This window comes from Arachis stenosperma, chromosome 5 (assembly GCF_014773155.1).
Source record: "Arachis stenosperma cultivar V10309 chromosome 5, arast.V10309.gnm1.PFL2, whole genome shotgun sequence".
Lineage (NCBI taxonomy): Eukaryota > Viridiplantae > Streptophyta > Magnoliopsida > Fabales > Fabaceae > Arachis > Arachis stenosperma.
The window spans coordinates 112,339,944-112,362,355 of record NC_080381.1 but is presented as its reverse complement, the minus strand read 5'-3'; the positions used below and the strand labels follow the sequence as shown (position 1 = coordinate 112,362,355).

Genomic DNA, 22,412 nt, shown 5'->3' with positions numbered 1-22,412 from the left:
TATAAACCAGCTTCTCATGTAGACTTCCAAACTAATTCTTCACATGTCAGTTCCTTTAACCAATGAAAATTAAATTCTAATTAATTTAAAATTTAAATTCTAATTAACTTGGACATCAATTTATATCAGTGACACCATATACCATCACCAACCTTCACTTTTCACTCGTCACTCCTACAATCTTTATCATAATTCTTCAGTAAAAAAATTCTTTTTATCATATTTATAATAAATAATTATTTAATTTTAAAAAAATTTTAATAAAATATTTGTTTTTTCTTTTTTTTTTATTTATTGTGATTTTTTTTCATCGATTTTTTTTTTGTTTTTAGATATAATAATACAAAAGACACTAAAAGACCGCCACAATAATAGTAATTCATTCCACCCTCAAATTTCATCTATCAACTTATTCCATTATAATCTATCCGTTATAAAAAAATATCATCATTCTTTTTATTAGCTTCTTTTTAAAATATTTTTTATTAAAAGAAGAAAAAAACTATAACAAACAAGGATAGAGTTTCATAATTATATTCAAATCATTTTAGTATAAAAGAGTCACATAAAAGACAAAAGAGAGAGAAGTGGAAAATCAAGGAAAAACACAACATATTTTAAGGTTAATTTAAAATTTTTGAAAGCAATGGGAGCATCACTAACTTAGAACCATTTTTTTGTCTAATAATTTAATAATATATTTTTATTAATTTATATTTTTAAATATTAACTTTTAAATATTAGTAGTTAACTGCTAACCAAAATCAATAAATTCTATTGAGCCTCTAATATTTCTCTTATAATATAATATAGTTAAATGCAAAAATAATATATTAAACAAGTCCTGCATAACTATATAGGATTCCAGTCCAAACAAAGACCTCCTACACAGAACTCATTTACACTTAGACTTGGTTTTGTAAATTTTTATTTTTTAAAAATAATTTATAAAAGATAATTTTTTAAAAATTATAACATTTATATTTAGTAAATTAAATTAAAAATAATTTTTAATAAATATAAACAACAATAATTAATTTTAGTAAAATAATTTTTAAAATATAAATATACTATAATAAAAATAAATATAAGAGTTAAAATTAAAAATTAATTAATGTATAAAATTATATTAAATTTTTTATTTTTAATAAATATAACTCAATTTTAAAAAAATTTATTTTAAGTGATTTTAAAATTAAAACACCTTATTTTTAAAAAATTATAAGTACAAGCTAACTACATAACATTTTTTATTTATCAATCACTAAAGACAAAATTTATATCTTTAAAAAACATAAACACTTTTGAAAAATCTTTATCAAATTAAGTCTTGATAAGCAAGAGGCATAAAACATTAAATAAAAGCTAGAAAATAAGAGGCATAAAACATTTTATCCATCATTTTCATTGGGGTTCATAAATAATAAATAAATAATATTGCTGCTTCTAGTAATACACATGTTGGTTGTTAAATCTAATAATTAGAGTAATAATTACCCATTATCACGTTATATATATATGTATACAAAATCAGCCGTCAATCATTTATCACATATAAAAATACGTATTTAATGTTTCAATTTTTTTTGTTATATTATTATAGACAATTTTAATTATTGTTCTATTACATGTTTAGTTATTATATTATATGACAGGTTTAATTATGCTAGTGTATTTATTTAGTTAAAAAATATATAAATTATATATATATATATATATATATATATATATATATATATATATATAATAATTTATTTAATGAGTAATTTTTAGCACATATGTAGCATTTTTAAATAACTACTAATTCTGCTAGAATTAAAATTGTGATAAAAGTAATAGATTTGGTTATCAATTTTCTTATAAATGGCACTTATATACATCTTGTAGTATAAGAAATAGTAGAAAACATAAAATTCCATTTCTCTCATATTCTTCATTATTCTTTAATCTTCTTCATCTTCATCATTCTTATTTAATTAAGTATCTGCAATTATAATACCAGATTCCTTACATATATTCATCATGCGTCAATCGTACGAACTTAACAGTAAATAAATTAATAAATTGTGATGCAAAATTTTAGTTTTAAATAATTTTAATTTTTTAATTAATTTTATTATTTATTTAATTTTTTTTATAAAATTATTTTAAAATTAATAAATTGTGATGCAAAACTTTAATTTTGTTGAACTCAAATGCTATTGAATGGTGAATTGTTGATGAATGATGATGCTGATTATTGAAGGATTTTGTATATATTTCTAATTAAGAGAATGATGGTACTAACTTATGTAATTGATGAAGTGAGGAATTGTGAATATATTGTGAATCTACTTCATGATTTATAATTTAATGTTTGAATCAAATATTTAAAAAAAAAAAAAAAGCAGGTCGATATGTGTTTTTGCCAATTCGTCCTTTGACAGGATGGGATAGCAAATTCAGTCCATATTTATTGGGCCAACTCGTTTGTTTCGTAGTGGGTTTTGACGTGACAAAATAAAGCGAGCTGGCTCAAATTTAATAATTACTAACGCCCAACCAACTTGGTTTTGGATTGTATGTCTTTTTCACTCAGGTCACAATAATAAATAGTTATGCAGTTATGCCTATTTGACAACGTGCATATTTATTACTTTTCAAATAAATTTATTAAAATTAAAATTAAATTATTGCATTTGTTACAATAATTGGTCTAAGAACTGTACATATGGTAATTAATTAAATAATGAAGAACTCAAATGTTTTAGTATATGCATGCAAATTTTGTTTGTCTATATAAGTTGGAGAGGTTCTGCTCATGGTTTCAATTGTATTTAAAGATTGTTGCTTAAGAAGTCTTGTAATAATTTTACAGCGATCTCTTACTATGGCAGGCTTTTCACATTTCCCACATTTTGCAAAAAGGTATGGATTAGGAACCAATATGTATGTTATCTAGCTTATGTATGTATCTGTGTATTGTTTTGGGGTGAATTTCTTCATAGGAAAAAAATGCTTGATTTCTTAAGTTTTTGTTTTCAACATAGAAATCTATCTCCACATGCATATCAATCAGAATTAAATTTACATGAGCTTATCTTACTGGGACTGGAATTAAATTTATAAGATTATTAATAACAAAAGCATAAAATGAATGTGAGTGGGGTTGGAAGTGAATCGAACTGAGTCGAGCTAGACTAAATTCAAGCTCAACTCACAAAATTTGAGCTTGGCTCACGGCTCCACTCATTAACAATCGAGCTTATTTTTTAAGCTCAAGTTCAACTCACTGAAAGCTCACGAGCTGGCTCAAATAATAAGAACATAATTTATAATTTTCTATATCAATAAATTATAACTTATATATTTTAAAAAATATTTAAAAAAATCAATTTTATATATTATTTATCCATCAATAAATTATAAATTTTTATTTATATCCTACATCAAAATTATATATAAAAAATAAATATTAAATTTTAAATAATTAAGATAATTAATATATAATTATATATATTATATATTACTATTTCATATGTGTATATATAATATTAAAAGGATAGATTAAATGCATATATATATAATTGAGTTAGCTCATGAGCTAATGAACTGAACTTATCAAAGTTTAAGTTTGACTCATTTAATTTATGAGCTCAATTCTAATCTTAAATTTGACTCACTAGCTCACGAATTTAACTTATCAAACTATTAACGAGTTGAGTTTGAGTTGGCTTGACCTATTTTCAACCCAAATTGTGGGCTTAATTTCTTTTTCACATGAATTAACACAAATATCAATGCAAATTAAAATTTAGTTAAAATAAATAATTTTAAAAAATATAATTAATTTTTACCTAACTCCCGAAAGACCTAATCTGTGTTATTTAATTTTTGGCCATTTAATTGAATGTGATCCGGTGGCCTGAACTGTGTCCCTAATCTAATTAAATGATTTAGCCAAATCAATTTTTTTAGTTTTATGGTTGACTGGATTCGAACGAGTTCAAATGAGATTTGATTCAAATCGATTAAGTTTGGGTTGGGTCTTTGCATGAGCACCGTTAAGACGAATTGTGTAAAGACTCTAAAGATCAAATTGAGGTCCAAAAGATATAAAGATTATGATTATATAGTGTATATATTAAGTCTTTTATTTATAGTATTTGGATGGAGAATGTGAATAAATTCATTTAAAAACCTTCGTAAATACGATCCAAGTTATATCTTTTATAGACTAGCATACATCTGAGAGACGTTCTTGAGCCAATTACTATTTTAGGCTGATGAGAGTCGGGCCATAAAATTAACCAAATTTAAGTAATCGTTTGTATTCCAAATTAGTTTATATGAGTTTACTCTGGACTGTATTGTCATCATGATGCTAAAGTTATTATCTTTTATATAAGTATTCTTAGTTAATGATTTGGTAGATGTGAGACTATAGTTTATTTTCAAGTTTTTGAACCAGCTCTGTAAATGTTTGTTTAGACTTGAAGGAAAGGTGGCTTTGATTACTGGAGGGGCTAGAGGCCTTGGTGAGTGCATGACAAGGCTGTTCTGCAAAAATGGCGCCAAGGTTGTGATTGCCGACATTCGAGACCAACAAGGACTCGCCCTCCAAGATGGCATAGGAGCTCAATTCGCAACCTATACACACTGCGACGTAACAAAAGAAACCGATGTTGAGAATGCAGTTAACATAGCAATATCAAACTATCAAAAGCTAGACATAATTGTGAACAACGCTGCAGCAATAGATGATTATCGTAATCCTAGCATTATAAACAATGATGTATCCGAATTCGAGCACGTTCTTAGAGTTAACATCACAGGACCTTTCTTGGGAATCAAGCATGCAGCTAGAGTGATGATTCCAGAGAAAAAGGGTAGTATTGTAAATGTAGGGAGTGTAAGTTCAAGCGTTGGAGGGATTGCAACTCATGCATACACAAGCTCCAAACATGGCTTAATTGGACTCACAAAGAATGCAGCTGCTGATCTTGGCAAATTTGGGATAAGAGTGAATTGCTTGTCTCCTTACTTTATTGCAAATGATGCAGGTAAAGAGTTCTTCAAACTTGATGAGGAAGGGTGCTTAAATGTTTATTCAAATCTGAAAGGTGTTCATTTGATGGAAGAAGATGTAGCACAAGCTGCAGTGTATTTGGCTAGTGATGAGTCGAAGTACATTAGTGGTCATAATCTAGCCGTGGATGGTGGTTTTACTACAATCAATCCAATTTTTGGTGTGTTCTCACAATCTTAAATTGGAATCTTCAATTCATACTCATCTCTTTTATGGAATAACTGATTCACTCTTCTTATGAAATCTTTATTGTCTCTGCTTCCAGCTGCTTAATATTCATATTTCCTGGCACTAAGTAAATTTTATGTTTATATCATAGTTAGTTTAATCTTTATGAAGGGTATTGGTGCTTAATCTCAAATTCAAAATCTCAAATTACTTAATTATATTTTTCAGATCTTAAAACTCAATTAAAATTAAATAAGTACCATTGCTAAATATGAGTCTTCCATTTGAAAATTGGTTGATTCACTCTTTGTAAGTGATTATCTCTTTTAAGAGGATGATCATATTCAAGCTATCATGGATGATAGTGGTTAATTGTGTAGAGTGTTGTTATATCTTGTAATGCCTCAAACAACTGTCCATTTTGTAATTCACTTTATTTGAGATCAAATTACACTTTCATTCAATCTTCATTATCGCAATTGCTTTCTTTCAAAACCATTCAGTTACCTTCTTGTTCAAGACTCTAACAGAGAGATATCCTTACTTTTATTTCTAACGGATATAATACACTTTATAATAGCTATCTATTTATTACGTTAAATATTATTAAACTAATGCATTACATTAGAAAACAAGTAAAAACTTACATATATTACACCACAACAAATATTGTTTGTAGGGACAATAACATAATGATTGCTATATATTTTATTTAATTATATTTTAATAATAGTTATATATTTGTCTTTATTATTACGAGTAAATAGTCAAATTGATACCTAAAAGATAGCTCGATCTCTAAACGAGTCCCTGTAAAAAAAAGATAATAAAAATTGTCCTCGAAAAATTTAAAATTGGTAACGTTAGTTCTTCCGTGAACGTTCCGTGAATTCCGTTAATGATGCCGTTAACAGTTGCTTATGTGACTATCAGTGTGGCATATCAGCATGCCAGCTTGGCGCAGAATGGCTGGTGACAAGATATGTTTCCATATGTATGTCAAATTAGTCCTAGATCTGTAAACCCTAATCCCCTCTTCGTCTTAAATGCCATTGTTGCTGCAGCATGAGATTGATTCTGCAGAGGCCGAAAATTGATGACCAATTGCACGATGGGTAGCGTAGGTGGGGTCGCAGTCGACAAGTGTTGGAATCACACGGAAGTCATGCTTCGAGCTCTTCGCTACGGTGGCGGAAGAAAAACTCCGACCAAATTTGCTTTTGTGGGCTGAAGACAGTGATCAAGAAGTCTGGGACAAGAGAAAATCCTGATAGATTGTTCCATGCTTGTCCAAGATACCGGGTGAGTTATCAATGTAGTCTTCTTGAAACTTCAAATTATTTGAGTTGGATTTTGACATTTTGGTACCCTGATGTTGTGCAGAAGGGCAGCCACTGCAATTACTTTAGGTGGGCTGAGGACGACGAGTATAAAGGATTAGAGCACTTAGGAGAAGTTAAAACTGATGCAGAAATGGAGAGTGATGCTGCTTTGTTGAACCATAACATATATTGGAGAAAGATGAGTTTAGAAGCTGAAGTAAAAGCACTTAGGATGCAACTGTATTTTGGATTAATAGTTGTGGTTCTGGTTTTTATGATTATGTGTATATTCTTTAGTGGAAAGTGAAGCAGTTACTGTGAAAAGGATGATGTTGTGAACCTTGATAGTTTTCTGTTATTGTGAAAACCTTGTATGTTCATGTTTCTTTACTAGTAAAAAGGTTATTTACATGCAACATTGTTGTTGATCATAACATAATGTAAGCAAATCAGAATAAGCAGAATTAAAATTAAATGAAGTAGGAATAGCATCACATCATAACATCACCAATGGTGTACTAGTTTCCATTGTCTCAGATTCAAATAACAACATTGTTTTAACATGATAATAATCCAAAAGGTAGTAGCTGACAGTTGAAAGCAGTATACTATAAAGGACTATACAAAAAACAGGGCTATTGAAGATACCACAACTACCACATTGTTTATAAATGGTAAAATTTGGCCCTGACAAAATAACAGATACTAAATGCCCTATATTTTATGTCTTCAAGTCTTGAAGTCATTCCATATCTTTTTTTCTAGGAGGTTTGAAACCCGGAGTTGGAACGAATGTCATGAAGCTGGCAAGTTTCTTGGCTGTTGCGGAGCTGCTATCCTTGATAGTTTCAACAGATATAGCAACTGCTTTTAGAGAGGCATTTTCCTTTGCCCTGCCCTGGTGACATGGAGTTTTGGAGGCCTTCCTTTATTTCTAGTCTGCATCAAACAGTTATCATCATTGTCTGAAATAAAAAATAACTACAAGTAACTAATGCTCAAATTAAAACTCTTTAGAAGATTACCTTATTGACATTGGTTGATATGCGGGATTGTTGTGTCAGTGGAAGCTGAGCATGCTGAGTAACAGGAATTTCAGTCTGTTCATCTGGAGCAGCTGCTGCTACTGCAGGTAGTGTCTGTATGGGCTGAGTGTAATCTTCCTTTTCTGCTTCTGGACCAGGTGCAGGTTGTAGTTGTTGAACAGCTGCAAGCTGCAATTGCATCATCCTTGCTTTCTCCTGAGCATCGTCTTGCTTTTTCTTACTGCAAGTTCTCTTGTTGTGACCCACCTCTCCACAGTACATGCACCGAATTGGAGCATACTTCCTTTTCATTTTTGTCTTCGTGCCAGTGGATCCTTCATCCTTGTCCTTCCTTCTATTTGTTGTTGGTCTGCCTGGTTTAGGTTTGATAGGAGGTGGAATAGGTGCAGGAGAACTAGTTTTCTCCCATAGATCTTGTCCCTTGACAGAATTAACATTGAATTGGTATGTTCTTCTGTACGCATCCATGCTCAACCATTCGTGGCAATACTCCTCAGGCCTCTTATCATTTTTTTTTTGAATGGCGATATTGCGTGCATACAAGGCATTCCTATATATTTCACACAAAAAAAAATTCATTCAGTTAAGTATGAATCATGGTATGCATATGTAAAAAGAAATTATTTATGAATTCAACGTGTCAACTGCCAAAACCTGCAGGAGCAAGTATGCTTCCCCAAATCTACTACCATATTAGTAGGCCATCCTTGAACTTCATAGACTTCCTCTTTTGCATCACCCGACCAGTAGGGAGCCCAGTTTCTGGATAACTTAATAAGTGATTATAGCCTACTTTGCTGAACTGGAGCAAGTTTTCCTTGATAACTCAGAAGGTTCAGTCTATTGTCAGACATGTTTTTCATAACCATTCTTCGTACCTCCTCTGCCAAACTCAGAATAGGCTTACCTCTGTCATGCTTCGTCTTTGCATTGAAGGATTCACAAGCGTTGTTGTAAATGTTGTCGACCTTTGGCCCTTCACTGAAATGGGCTTTGGTCCACGTTTCCTTCGGCCACTTGTCTAAGTATTCCCAAGCTTTTTGATTAATCCTTTTGACTCTATTCATATTCCTTTCAAACTCAACTGGGGTCCTCGATCTTGCACACTTCCAGACCAAGTTCTTAAGCTCGACGCTGCCCCACTGTTTGGAGAAGTTCCTCCACAAATGCCAGACACAAAATCTGTGTGGAACAGCTGGGACGAGTTCTTTGACAGCTGGTATTAACCCTTGCACAAACAGTCAAACCCGACAAGATTTACAGTTATTACAGTCCTCAAAGAAGCATCATTAAATCAAAAAAGTCCTTAAAAATCAAATCGTGATTCAAATTGGTCCTCACTTTTTGCATGTCTAATATGAAACACAAGTTCTTTGCCTCATATTCTCTCAGGTCTGATAGGAGCAGCTCCAAGAACCATTTCCAGTTCTCTTTGTTCTCAACATCAACAATTGCATATGCAATCACAAAAATGTGATTGTTTGCATCCTGTCCGCATGCAGTGAGAAGCTGTCCTCCATGTAATGTTTTCAGGAATGCCCCATCTAGACCTATCAATGGCCTAGAGCCTGCCTTGAAACCCTTCTTACAAGCATCTAGACACACATAAAATCTCTCGAACTGAAGTAGATTATCAGTAATGGGAATCACACCCACCTGAACTGTGGAACCTGGGTTGGCAGTTAGCAATTCATTTGCATAATCCCATATCAACCTGTATTGAGCAATCTCATCCCCTTCAACTATTTTCCTAGATGCCTTAATAGCTCGAGTAATGCATGAACTATTCAGCTTCACGTTGCACTTCCTAACAAACCACTCATACACCTCCCTATGCTTCATCTTAGGGTGCTTCCTAAGTTTTGGGTATAACTTATTCACGGTCCATTCCAATATAGCAGCTCTATTTTTTCGCTTTCTTGCGCAAGTGTGATTGTCAACTAGTATTTTTATCTGCCAGGAATCATCACTGGGGTTGTGTCTACAATATACTACCCATAGACAGTCTTCACACTTACAAACCGCCCTGACTCTAACCTTGTCATTCTTACAGAACCTAATATTCTTACCCCATTGTATAGTGTAATCTCTAGTGGCAGTCATAAAATGTTGCTTGGATTTGAAAACCATACTTACCTCAAACTTCAGATCACCAAATTTGGCCTTGTCATTATAATGTGGATACACAGCTGGCCCTTCATCTTCAGAGTCTAACTCATGGGTAGAATCTTCTGACTTCCATTCATCTCCATCTGATGATTCTTCCCCATCAAATTCGTCATCTGACTCTGAAATTACATGAAAATACTATAAGATTTGTGTAGAAAAAAATTAGTTGAATCAGATCTATTAAACAAGTAAATTCAATAACAGATACACAATTAATTATATAATACCTCCATCAGAGCATTCATCAGATTCGATGTCCTCATAGCTAGAGTCATCAGTATCAATAGCTTTGTCCCTTGTTCTGTCAGCAGCAGGCCTATGCTTCTCTCTGTGATCTACTTTCTTGGCCCTAGAAGCCTCTACTCCATCAACTCCACTATCACTGTCACTACTGTATATGGAATCTCCTGCAACTTTTGGAGGCTTGTACAAGCTGTCTTCAGCACTATCATATGAATCATGAGATTCACTATCATCTACAACTGGAGTTGCCTTAACCTGCCTTCCAGATCTTGTACTGGTTGTGGCTTTCACCTTCTTACTGATCTTGTCGGCTGCTGTAGCCTTGCCACTCCCTTTAGGAGCATTGGGTTTAGTCCAAGATTTGGGCTGCTGGACGGACTTTTTCATGGACTTGGTTTTGGGCTTTGGAATGGGCTTAGGCAGTGTTAGCAGAACCGGACCGGATCGGCCGGTTCAACCAGAAAATCGGTGAACCGGATCCTTTACCGGTCCGGTCCGTTATTTGGACCGTATAAGGTTTAAAACTACTGTGAACCGATTAAACCCGGTGCGAATCAGTAAAAACCGGTCGAACTCAGTAAAATTCGGTCCAACCGAATCGGTTAGAAATTAAATTTTAACAAAATATAACATAAGGGGTTCAAACCCCTTCCCCCTTGGAAGAGTAACCCTATTGACAGGCACTAGGCTGGGATGGTTTTCATTGATATATATATATATGCAAATTATAATATATACATATCTTTTATCAAATAATTTATTTCTATCCAATTTATTTTAAATTTAGTTATAAATTCATTTATTCTTAAATTAATTATATTTTCATTTAACAATAATTATAAACTCATTTATTTTTTTTATAATTATATAATATCTATTAGCATTATTTTTTAATAAATACTTGTAGTATATAATAATATAATAAATATAAACTAATTAATAAATTGTTGAAATTTAAAAATAATAGTTATTTTAATATAAAAACAAAATAAAAATATTTATAATAGAGTAAAAATAATAAAATACTTATTATTTCTGGTCTATAATATTTTAAAATATTTTAATATTCTTAAAATATTAGTAAAAATATGTATTTTAAATTAAAATTTTAAATTTTTGACTATTTTTATTTTTTATTTATATAGTACCGAGTCAACCGGTTCAACTAGTGACCCACCGATTGAACCAGTAACCCAGTGACCCAGTAATCTAACCGGTTCGATTACCAGTTCGGTTCTAATAACTATGGGCTTAGGTGTGGGCGTTTGTGTGGGTTGGGGATTGGGCTGAGGAGTGGGATTAAGTGTGGGCTGAGGTGTGGGCTGAGGAGTTAGCTCAGGTGTGGCTTTAGGTGTGGGCTTAGGTGTGGGCTGAGGAGTGGGCTTAGGTGTGGGCTTATGTTTGGGCTGAGGAATAGCCTTAGATGTGGGCTGAGGAGTGGCCTTAGGAGTGGGCTGAGTTTTGGCTCTTTTTGGCTGAGGTGATTTTTCTGTTGTCTTACGGTAATCTTGGGACATTGCATCATTGTGGTCCTTGTTCAGTTTCTCTGCTTCTTCAGGGAAGGTTGGCAAACAAAGTACTTCATCATCATCCTTGCTCATGCAGTCAACCACGTGTGGCTTAGACACTACATGCTCAAAATAGATGTTGATGAGGTGATGATTCCTCCTGCAATCCTTAACCAATTCCAACAGATCAGTGTTATTTTCTAGCCTCGTCAAGCCATTTTTCAGCAACGTTCCAGAAACTTTCCACAAGCAATTGTTCATCTCAGCATATCCCAGCTCCTTGTAGTATCCCTTCACAAAGAAAACGTCTAGAGTGTCTGAATCTACACCTATTAATACTTCAGTATTATCTGGTTCATAACACAGATAGCCTGATTCATCTGTTTGGAACTTCCCACCATGGTGAAATACAAAGGTCATTGGGGGACCTTCCATCTGAAACCAAAATAGCAACATACACAACTGATGCAAATTTTTTTCATGGAGAGGCAAAGCATATTCAACATCAACTACCAAAATGAATCTAACACACACACATGCAGCTACACAGAGCACAAACAACGTTCTCAAGAATCCAAAAACAGGGTCATATCATGGATAATCACCAAAGTCCTAAGCCTGAACACATTCTCCTAAACCCTAACATTGCAAACAGTAACAATGGATTTTCAACAACAATACAACCACATTGATCAGGAGATAAAACCACAATCACTCTCACAAAATAAAAAAAGAAAGCTAACCTACCTCTCACGCAAGGCGATGGAGTGCCCTTTTCGGTTGACCAACGTCGTCGCAAACCGGTCACCAACAACTCCAGCACACTGTCGTCATCGGTCAAGCCTGGTCGTCGCCGTTCAATGCTCCGTCTTCCTGGAGGAAACAACTAAGACAAAGGGATGGCAGGGGTTCTTTCTTTTCAGAAGAAGGATGCAACTAGAGAGAGAATACGAAACAGGGATGAAAACCCAAGCGTTGTAACGGGGAGCAACGAAAACGACACTGTTTAAGCCTTCACTGACGTGTGTCACTCTAACGGCCAGGTCAGCATATGTTCACGCCGTTACTCAAACATTTGACGGAAGGACTAATGTTACCAATTTTAAATTTTTCGAGGACAATTTCTATTATCTTTTTCTTACGGGGACTCATTTGGAGATCGGGCTATCTTTTGGGAACCAATTTGACTATTTACTCTTATTATTACATGTTATAATGAATTTATATATTTTTTGCAATAGTTAAAATTTTTTTATTAATAATTATATAATTGACACTAAAACTTTTTAATGATAAAAATAAAAAATAGTTAATATTTAATTACTAAAAAATATATTAATAATTATTTTTATTACAGTTAAAAATAAATAAATAAATAAATAACCTTTAAAAGTGATTTTTTCAGCAGCGCTATATATATAATTCACTTCCAAGATGAATAAAAGCAGCATATTATGCCCCACAATATATATATATATATATATATATATATATATATATATATATATATATATATATATATAATCATAATAACAACAACATAACTTTATCGATTATCCAACATAAATTTTGGATATAACTAAAATTAACCTTCAACTTTTTTTTTTTTTTGGCCTCACTTAACCTTCACCAACCAGAGCTTATATCTTGAATTTAATAATTATAATCTGCTAGCAGTTATGATTGGAGAATGGAATCTTTGAGGAAGTTGTAAAGGCTCCCATGCATAGTCACTGATATTTATAAAGTGCTGCCCCACCATTTCTTCACTAACCAACTCTAGCTTTGAAGGCTCCCACTAGTTCAAAGTATGAAAATCACACTTAGCTTAATAAGGGAGGAAAAAATTATAAGCCAAATAATTATTTATCTAATACCTTAGGTTTGTTGTCTTTATCAAACAGCTTTGCTCTTGAACCCTATTAACACGTTTTAATTTGAGTAAATTGGAGAGAGAGAGAGAGAGAGAGAGAGAGAGAGAGAGAGAGAGAGAGAGAGAGAGAGAGAGAGAGAGAGAGAGAGAGAGAGAGAGAATTGTTTAGCTTATTCAGCGGGAAAATTGTTCAAATATTTACCTCATAGAAATCGTTGCTCACTGTTCTTTTAAAGAGATGGCTAGCAATGTTATAATCCCTGTGAAGACATTGTTCAATGTTTTGTATTCTGCCTTTTCTGATCTGAAAAATATCAACGCAAATTCATTATTTCCGTCACTAATTAATAGTTAGTGCAAAAAATAAAACTTCAATAACAAAGAATTTTATTTTGGATATATTATTTTCCCGTAGTATATATAATATACTTACAGATTTTAAGAAGATCTTGAGACTCATGGGACTTGAAGAACGCATAGAGTTTAATGCAATTGTTATCCACATTTTTTCTGCTCCATTTTCTAATTCATTTTCCTATATAAATAATTTTAAAAATTATAGTTCCGTTCCAAGTTTAATTTCAACGTAACAGATATACTAAATCATATACATGCACATGTATTATAAATCAACTATATATGCTAAGGATAAAAAAAAACCATTAAATAAATTATTTATATAAACTATACATTAAAATATAAAATATATATTAAAATAGAATTAAATAAATAGTCACAAAAAAATAGAATTAAATAATTATGTATTTGTACATAAATTAATTAAATTAATAATTAATTTTAGTATACCAATAATATTTTTACTGTACTTACCAAAGATTGAATTATATCTTCCACTGTCCCTTTTGAGAAACATTTGTTTATGATCTCCAATCTATTTTTCATGGTCGTAGAAATAGGATTCATTACATATTAGAATTTATAATAATAACTCAAGAATAATAAATTAAATTTATATTTATCAGATGTTGTCTGATTGCATAATAAAAAATAAAGTATATATTTATAAGTTAATGATATAATTTGATCATAAAGATTAAATCATCCTAATATCAAACTAAATAATAAACATGGAATTAATATGAAATATATCTAGAAATTATATTAATTTATAATATCTTAAAAAATAATTATATTATATGTACAAAAAAAATATTTATTTAATTAGTTATTCATATAAAATATGAATTGAAATATAGAATAAATAATTTTTAATTAACTGTCTCATAAATAGGAGGTTGAGTATCTTTTATAACTTATTTAATTGTCATTAAAGAAATATCATTAGGATAATATATTTAAATTTTTTTAATAACAATTGAACAAGTGTTATAAATCATTGAGAATATTCAATTTTTTTTATGAAAAAATTAATTAAAAATTACTTATAAAAATTAAAAAAAATAAAATTATATATACGTATATTTAAATACAAATATATTGTGACTGATCTTATTACTAATTTTTTATATGCAATTAACCATTTTTATCTTGAATATATTCTAACGGTTAACATGCATTGTATCAATTCTCAAATATCTTAACTAAAACTAGAATAAACATTTTCTTGTTGACTTAATTAATTACCTCTTGAAAGGGCTATCCTTTTTCACAGTTGGTTTCTCTGTGAAAGTTTCTATTAAAGCAGAAACTGTTGATACATTTGAAGAAGTAATAGCTTGTAGGGCATTTTCCAATGCATTAAGCTTCTATTACATAGAATAAAAAACAAAAAATATAGCATTGATGACAAAATATGATACTTCAAATTACAATGTGAAAATTGAAATAAATATATGGTTACGTTACGAATCCAATAATTACAGGCAAATCTTCCATTCCGGAGAAGCTTTGAAATAAAAGAATTATTTTTGAAAATTATACATATAATATTTGTTAAATTTATACATAATGTTTACGATGGTTATATGATTTCGGTAAAAATAATTAAAGTACTTTTTCAATATTTAAAAATACTTCTTAATTTGATTAAAAGTAAAAAAAAAAATTGTAAAATAAAAGGCATTACTTTTAGAATTTAAAATTTAACATAAAAGAAATAATAATTTAAAAAGAACTAACTGATATTAACTAATTTTTTTTCCTAATTTAACTCATAATTTCACCGTAGAATGGATGAAATGTGTAGCTAATCCACATGCTGCCATTTCTATTCCGTCCAAACGAGCTCCGGTTAGTCCTAGGTACTCCCCTACATATAATAAATAAATAATTAAAATTTTTCATTAATCAAAATAATTAAAAATTAAAAATTATTGTAGACATTTTATACCTATCTCTCTAAACTTTTGAAATAAATAATTTTATAACAATATTACACATATATGAATTATAACCCGTTATATATAGATATATAAATTATATTTAAAATAGTGACTGATTTTAGTCATTAATAAGACTAATCGTTAATAACAACCAATTTATTTTTTAGGATCAAAAAAATATTGGTAGTCAAATTAATTCCTATAATAGAAATTAGCAATTTTAGTTGCTCATTAAATATCGGTTGCTATTTGTTTTAATATAGCGACGGAATTAGTAATTAAAACAAAAAATTTTAGGCTATCAAATCAATCGATCGCTAAATCAATTTTTATTTTTAATTTAGTTATTGATTTTGCAATCAACATAAAAACAGACTAAAAAATATTGTTCGATGTAAATAATTAGTTGCTAAATCAATTATTAAATAATATAATAACAATTAATTTAGTGATCGATATTGTTTGATGCTGATTTAGTAGTTTTAGACAAAAGTCGGTCACTAATTATTTTTAAGTTTAGCTACCACAATCGGTTGCTAAAAGTTTAATATCAATTAAAAAAAAAATCAATCGTTATTGAGGTAATTTTTTATAATGAGAATCATGTGAGCTATCTAATTACCAAAATAGCCAGGAAGCCTAGATAAGAAGTAACTTGCACTCACATCTGGAAAAAAGCCTATATATGTCTCTGGCATAGCAAATACCTACAACAAATAATAATAATAATAATAATAATAATAATAATAATAATAATAATAATAATAATAATAATAATCGTGATCCATCAAATGTCAATACATTTATTTATAGATCAATGCTAAGATAGTTCATCATCGTCGTCGTCATCATCAAATGTCAATATATACATGTTTTTTTATAGATCAAATGCCAAGTTAAATTAGTGAAACTTTAGTTTAGGTTTGTATAGCTTTTTATTATATTTGTATTAAAATTTTAAGAATGTGTAAGTGGACTGAAATTGATGTTATCTAGAGAAACATACAGCTTTTTCAGTCACAATTCTAAAGGTTGTATTCATGGAAAGACCCGCTCCTCCTCCCATAACCACTCCATTAATCACAGATACCTGTTTCAACAATTGAATATAAAAATGTAGTGTATTAATAATAAGGAGAAGAATAATAATAATTAAAAACTCACTAGAGGCTTTTTGTAGGTCGCTGCCAAATGGTCCAAAATGAGTTGTTTTCCATAAAATTTCAGAGGATAGGTCCAGTGTCCTGGTTAGATTCAAGTAGGGGTTACAAAATAATATAATCTCTTGATAAATTTAAACCACCTAATTCATTATGAATTTAACTAAAATACAGATCAAACTCTGTCTTTGTTATTTTTTAGAAAGACACAGCGATATATATTATCTAAAAGTAAAGGGACACTTTAGTCTACAGCATTATTATTTTAGGACATGCAAATCTTTTGTTAAAAAAGTCTACTAGATAATTAGAAAAGTTAATTTTGTAGGGATTTTATTTATAATATGTTGAGTTTAACAAACTATTAATATAAATTTATTTATGAAAAATTATTTTATTAAGAATGTTTAAATGAAGATCATTATTGTCAGTGATGTCAAACAAAAATAATAATTACAGTATAAAGATCATACTTTTTAAAAAGAAAAAATAGCATTATAAAAAAATGAAAGAAACAAATATTATGGTATTAATATTAGTATTGATGGTAGTAAAAAAGATAATGATAATAATGACAAGATATGATTGTACAATTAAAATAATAATAATAATAATAATAATAATAATAATAATAATGATGATGTAGAAGGTGGTAATTGTGATGATAATATATAGTTTTTAAAAAAATTTGTGAGAGAGGAGTTTAAACCCTCATAAATTATAAATAAAATTTTTTACAAAATTACTTTTTGTTATTATTAAATAATTTTTTTAACAAAAGTGTATTGTGCTAAAATAATATTTTAGAGACCGAAGTATCTTTTTTTTATAAAAATCGTTTAATCTTTTAAAAAAGTGAATAAGAGTCGAGTTTTATTAGTCTTTATTCAATTTGACCATAAAAAAATGGTTTTGTTCTATACGTTATATTCAATATGGTTAAAATTGAAATTTGAAAATTTAAAAAATAAATGAAAACCGTCTTATTTAATCAAAATCATAATATCAAAAATTAAATCGAAATTTTACTTATTTTGATTATGTATGTATGTTGATGGTATTTATTTGTGGGTTATATATACCTGTGAGTGAGGAAGAAATTACAGATACTACATCACCTCCGGCACAAAATCCTTTTCCATTTCCCTAATTACCATTGGGAAATATTTTAATACAAAAACATATATATAAGTCCACCATCAATATATAAATGCCAAATACTGTTTAATTTGAATTATAAAAGTAAACATAATAATAAAATTATTAGGATAAACTGGTAAAGTATATTTTTTATTCTTAACATTTATAATTTTTTAAAAAATATTTTTAATGTTTAATTTCATTTAATCTTTTGTCTTTAATATTTTTAATTTTATTATTAACATATTTGAATTGTGTCAAAATTATTTTTAGTCATTTTTTATTTTCTTCATAATATTTTACACGATAAAACTAGTATCTACAAATAATTTTGATACAAATTAAAAATATTAAAGATAAAATTAAATATAATTAAATATTAAAAATATTTTTAAAGAAAATTACATACATATGTTATGAATAAAAAACATATTTTATTCAAATTATTAATAACAAGAAAGTACATATATATTTTAAATGACGATTTAATTACCTTTAATATTACAAGTTTAACTGAGGAGTCAGTCTCATACATCCTTAGATTCTTTAAAATTTGAGAAACCTGAAAAATAGTAAAATCAAAGATGTTTATATATATATTGATCTTCCTCGTTACCCTTATTATATTTATTTTCTATAGACAATATATAGTGGCTCCAAATTGTTACGAAAAGACAAGTATAAAAACAAATATTTTATAGTTTAATTGCTGAAGGGTTAGAAATCACAGGCAAAATATTAGATCTCAAGTACTGAGGTCTAATAAAAGGAGAGAGTGCGCAAATTAAAATCACTTTCGTGCATTATATAATATGAATTACTACAATTATTTGTGTATTTAAATTATTTTTTAATTAATAAAAAAAACGAATGTTGATGGTTAAGAAAATACTAATATATGTTATAAATTATACGTGTAGAGGTACTAGGTAGTATATTTATTTGCAAATTATTAATATTTAAATTACTTACCATTTCATAGTTAAGGCTATTTAACTTGTCAGGCCTATTTAGTATCACCAACTTCACAGCAGAATTTCCAGCGGAAAGTACCTGCAAGGAGACATGCATATTCTTATAGTTGAACTATATATCATTAAATTTATTGTTAGTTATTGCATGCTTCTTATTAGAGAATTCATAATGTGTACTTACACTTCTATATATAGATATAGTTGAGTCAAATATTTTTATTAATATAAAACTCATAACTGAATTTTTTTTTGTAAATTTTTTTTATAGAAAAGATAAAAAAATAGCTGTTGTACATAACTAATTAGTAAAATCATAAGAACAATTTAATCAATCATTATTACTGTTGAAATATTATTTAGTTGAATTTATATGTATAAGTAGTTTGTAACTTATGATATATATGTCATATAGTAAATACATAGATATTTTTTCATTTTCTAATCTCTAATCTCTTATCCAGGGTTCTAACCATTACAACATATGGTAATAGGAATATCATAATATATAGGAAAGAAAAGATAACTTTTAATTAATCAATATTAACTTTTTTTTAAGAATTATAATTTAAGATAATCTAGAATTAAGAGATTAACATATAAGATCTAGAATTTAAAATAAATAAAATATTTAAAAAAAAACTCTTAATAACATTACTCAAAACAAAAAGACTTGAAGAAGAAGAGAGAAAAACAACCTGGTTTATTGGTTGTGTGTCAAACTTAAAACTCAACAGAGCCATGGTGCAATTTAGTTATGGTCTATATATATAATGAGACAATTCTGAATGTGATACATATATATATATAGAGAGAAGTGCATGTTTGAGCACAATACAACTCTCTCCATCTCTATAAATAATCACGAGAATAATAATAATGAAAAAAACGCTCGTGAACTAACACGCAAAACGATAAATAAAATAACAAGGCTTCAATGGAGCTTTCAATTTGTCTACGATATGAACCGTTATTGGTTGATGAGAAAATTAAAGAACACCGTGGAAAGATTCAATGCACTATAAGTCAAGTGCAACGAACCTTCTTATTCTTCTTCTCATCTTTATTTTATTTATTAATTTTGTGTTTTAATTTATATTTGGATCGGAGAATGTATTATCTTGATGTTCCATTATTTTCTTTTTCGTTTTTTAAATTTTGTTTCTAGAGTTCCTAGATAATAGAATTAACGAAGATGGAAAAAGAATAAAGTATAATAAAAAAAACCTAAGATTTTCGTATGATTTTACCTTAATAATTTTTTCTTTTTGAGATTTTTTGTTCTTAAATTACTTGAATAGGAATGGTAAAAATATATACCTGTAAAAACAGATATGAAGATTTATAGGAGTTTATATAGAAAAAGGGCTTAATTTATATTTATATTTATCAAAATTTGTATACATAAATAAATATAGTTTGCACTCATATTTACTAGAATTTATATATATAAATTAATAAAATTTATTTATTAAAAATAATTTGATGTTTGTTTTAGATTTTTAATTAAATATTAGTCAAAATTACTAAAAACTATTAGCTCTTAAAAATTTCTGACTTTTTAACGTGAAAGTTATATAGATATTATTGATAGTTCAGGGAAAAAAATTAAAAATAATTAAATATTAGACTTTTTTTTGTCATATATATTAGTTTTATTTGATACCATGTTATGAGTAACTATATCTACTAAATTTAAATTCTTAATTTATTTATTAGATGCGTGCACACAAATGAGTATATGTATGTATGTTGTTGCTAACAAGGAATAGTTATAAATGGCTAATTAATTAGTCTAGAATTTAGAATGCTTTGATTCTTATTAAATCAAATTTAATATATAGAAGTGCCGACAAACTACTTATTTATGAATGAATTTTTTTTTTCTGTTATTTAAAGGAAAAAAAATTAAAATAGAAGTAAGCTTCTTCTTTGATATTTATTACCAGTTCAACACTCAAACACACAAGTAGGGCAAGAAAAAAGGGCTATATAAAATTAAATGGTGGGAACTTCAGAAAGCTATGAGTATTGAGTAAGCCATGAAAGATAAAGAAAAAGAAAAATATATCATCAAATTGCTTGCATGCGTCTAACTAGAAAACGACAATCAGCGGGTAGTTAATAAGTTGTAAGCGTTTTTTTTTAATTTAAATAAATAAATTTATTTCCTATTTTAAGTCATTGTAGATAAAATTATGTTGGGTCTAACTAGAAAACGACAATCAACGGGTAGTTGTAAGCTTTTTTTTTTAATTTAAATAAAAAATTTATTTTCTATTTTGAATCATTGTAGACAAAATTATGTTTATGTATATTATCTTTTAATTTCGTAACAACTCAAATTTGCATTCACTAGCTGCAAAATTGTAAACAATTTTTTTCTAAGGTGACCTACTTTAAAGTCATTATTATACAAATATTCCTTCTTAATTTTACTGACATTAATGATGAAATTGAGATGAAAACACGTTATTTTTCAATTTTGCTAGTATGTAGTGGATTCGAATTTGAGGTAAACAAAAATGTTTCTAATTTCATAATTTGTGAGTGCATTAGTGCAAATTTCAATTTTCTTTAATTTTACTGGCACCACCATGTAAAATTAAACTACTTGCAAAATTAAAAACTAATATATAAAATATAATTCCTTCCATAATAATTTAAAATAAAAAAAATATTTAGATAAAAAGAACCAGTTGTACCCAGGTATATATATTATTATCCGCAAGACTTCTTAAAATAATACTCCTTAAATTCTTTGTTAAACCCAATAGAATATAAAGTTTAAGTTTTTGGTTTCAACTTTATTCTTCAATCTAATACTTGTTTAAACGAACTATATATTAAATTAACTATTAAGCCAACTTAAATTAATTATATAAATTTAATTTTAATATACTAACAATTTAAAAAAATTACATAATTATCTAATTGAATTCATACATTTAAATAATATTTTATGTTAAAAATTTAAAATTAGTTATTTTTATTTATATGATAAATATAATTATTAAATGACTTTGTAAAATCTTATTTTGTTGTATTATATAAAAATTAAATTCTAAAATATAAACATAATAAGTCATATTGAATACCAATATTTGTAATACTAGACAAATTTACGTATATATAAGTGTTAAACTGTCAATTGAACCTAAAATTTTAGAGTTGATTTTAAACCCTCTAAAATAATTTTAGTCCACAACCCCAAAATTATAAAATCATATTTTATAAATTCTAATCCTAATTAAATTTTTCCAAAAAATTAAAACAGAATTCACCCTACAAATCTTAAAAACTCTGAATCATGGGAAATCCAACTTTAATTTTGCCTATTCTTCGTTCCTAATACAAATTGTTCAAAGAATTACCTCTACAATCTACATTACTCCGTGCTATACTAATTACTTTCCTTCAGTTTTTTTTTCTTTCTTTTAA

The 22,412-nt window shown here is 28.4% G+C and overlaps 3 protein-coding genes across 6 annotated transcripts; 1 reads left to right on the top strand and 2 right to left on the bottom strand.

Moving 5' to 3' along the window:
• Positions 1-2,846: 2,846 nt before the first annotated feature.
• LOC130982871 (secoisolariciresinol dehydrogenase-like) lies at positions 2,847-5,339 on the top strand. The gene is made up of 2 exons (XM_057906998.1): positions 2,847-2,907; positions 4,471-5,339. Exons 1-2 carry the CDS (start codon positions 2,870-2,872, stop codon positions 5,246-5,248), a joined length of 816 nt encoding a protein of 271 aa, XP_057762981.1. The 5' UTR covers positions 2,847-2,869; the 3' UTR covers positions 5,249-5,339.
• A 1,718-nt stretch (positions 5,340-7,057) lies between these two features.
• On the bottom strand, positions 7,058-12,875 carry LOC130982868 (uncharacterized). 3 transcript variants are annotated; one of them, XM_057906992.1, is made up of 5 exons: positions 12,272-12,875; positions 10,001-11,959; positions 8,259-9,892; positions 7,584-8,154; positions 7,058-7,497 (listed from the first exon to the last, which is right to left on the bottom strand). In XM_057906992.1, the coding sequence occupies exons 2-3, from the start codon at positions 10,401-10,403 to the stop codon at positions 8,880-8,882; spliced, it is 1,416 nt and encodes a 471-aa protein (XP_057762975.1). In that variant the 5' UTR covers positions 10,404-11,959; positions 12,272-12,875; the 3' UTR covers positions 7,058-7,497; positions 7,584-8,154; positions 8,259-8,879. The 3 variants fall into 3 exon arrangements, with proteins under 3 accessions (XP_057762975.1, XP_057762976.1, XP_057762973.1); XM_057906993.1 differs by having other exon boundaries at positions 7,584-8,832; positions 8,946-9,892; XM_057906990.1 differs by having other exon boundaries at positions 7,584-9,892.
• A 167-nt stretch (positions 12,876-13,042) lies between these two features.
• LOC130982869 (3-hydroxyisobutyryl-CoA hydrolase 1-like) lies at positions 13,043-19,851 on the bottom strand. Of its 2 annotated transcripts, XM_057906994.1 has the most exons (14): positions 19,670-19,851; positions 18,973-19,053; positions 18,494-18,562; positions 17,943-18,006; positions 16,865-16,944; positions 16,707-16,790; positions 16,323-16,407; positions 15,542-15,627; positions 15,003-15,124; positions 14,229-14,289; positions 13,831-13,932; positions 13,600-13,701; positions 13,402-13,443; positions 13,044-13,322 (listed from the first exon to the last, which is right to left on the bottom strand). In XM_057906994.1, exons 1-14 carry the CDS (start codon positions 19,712-19,714, stop codon positions 13,185-13,187), a joined length of 1,161 nt encoding a protein of 386 aa, XP_057762977.1. In that variant the 5' UTR covers positions 19,715-19,851; the 3' UTR covers positions 13,044-13,184. The 2 variants fall into 2 exon arrangements, with proteins under 2 accessions (XP_057762978.1, XP_057762977.1); XM_057906995.1 differs by lacking the exon at positions 13,831-13,932 and having other exon boundaries at positions 13,043-13,322.
• Positions 19,852-22,412: the final 2,561 nt, after the last annotated feature.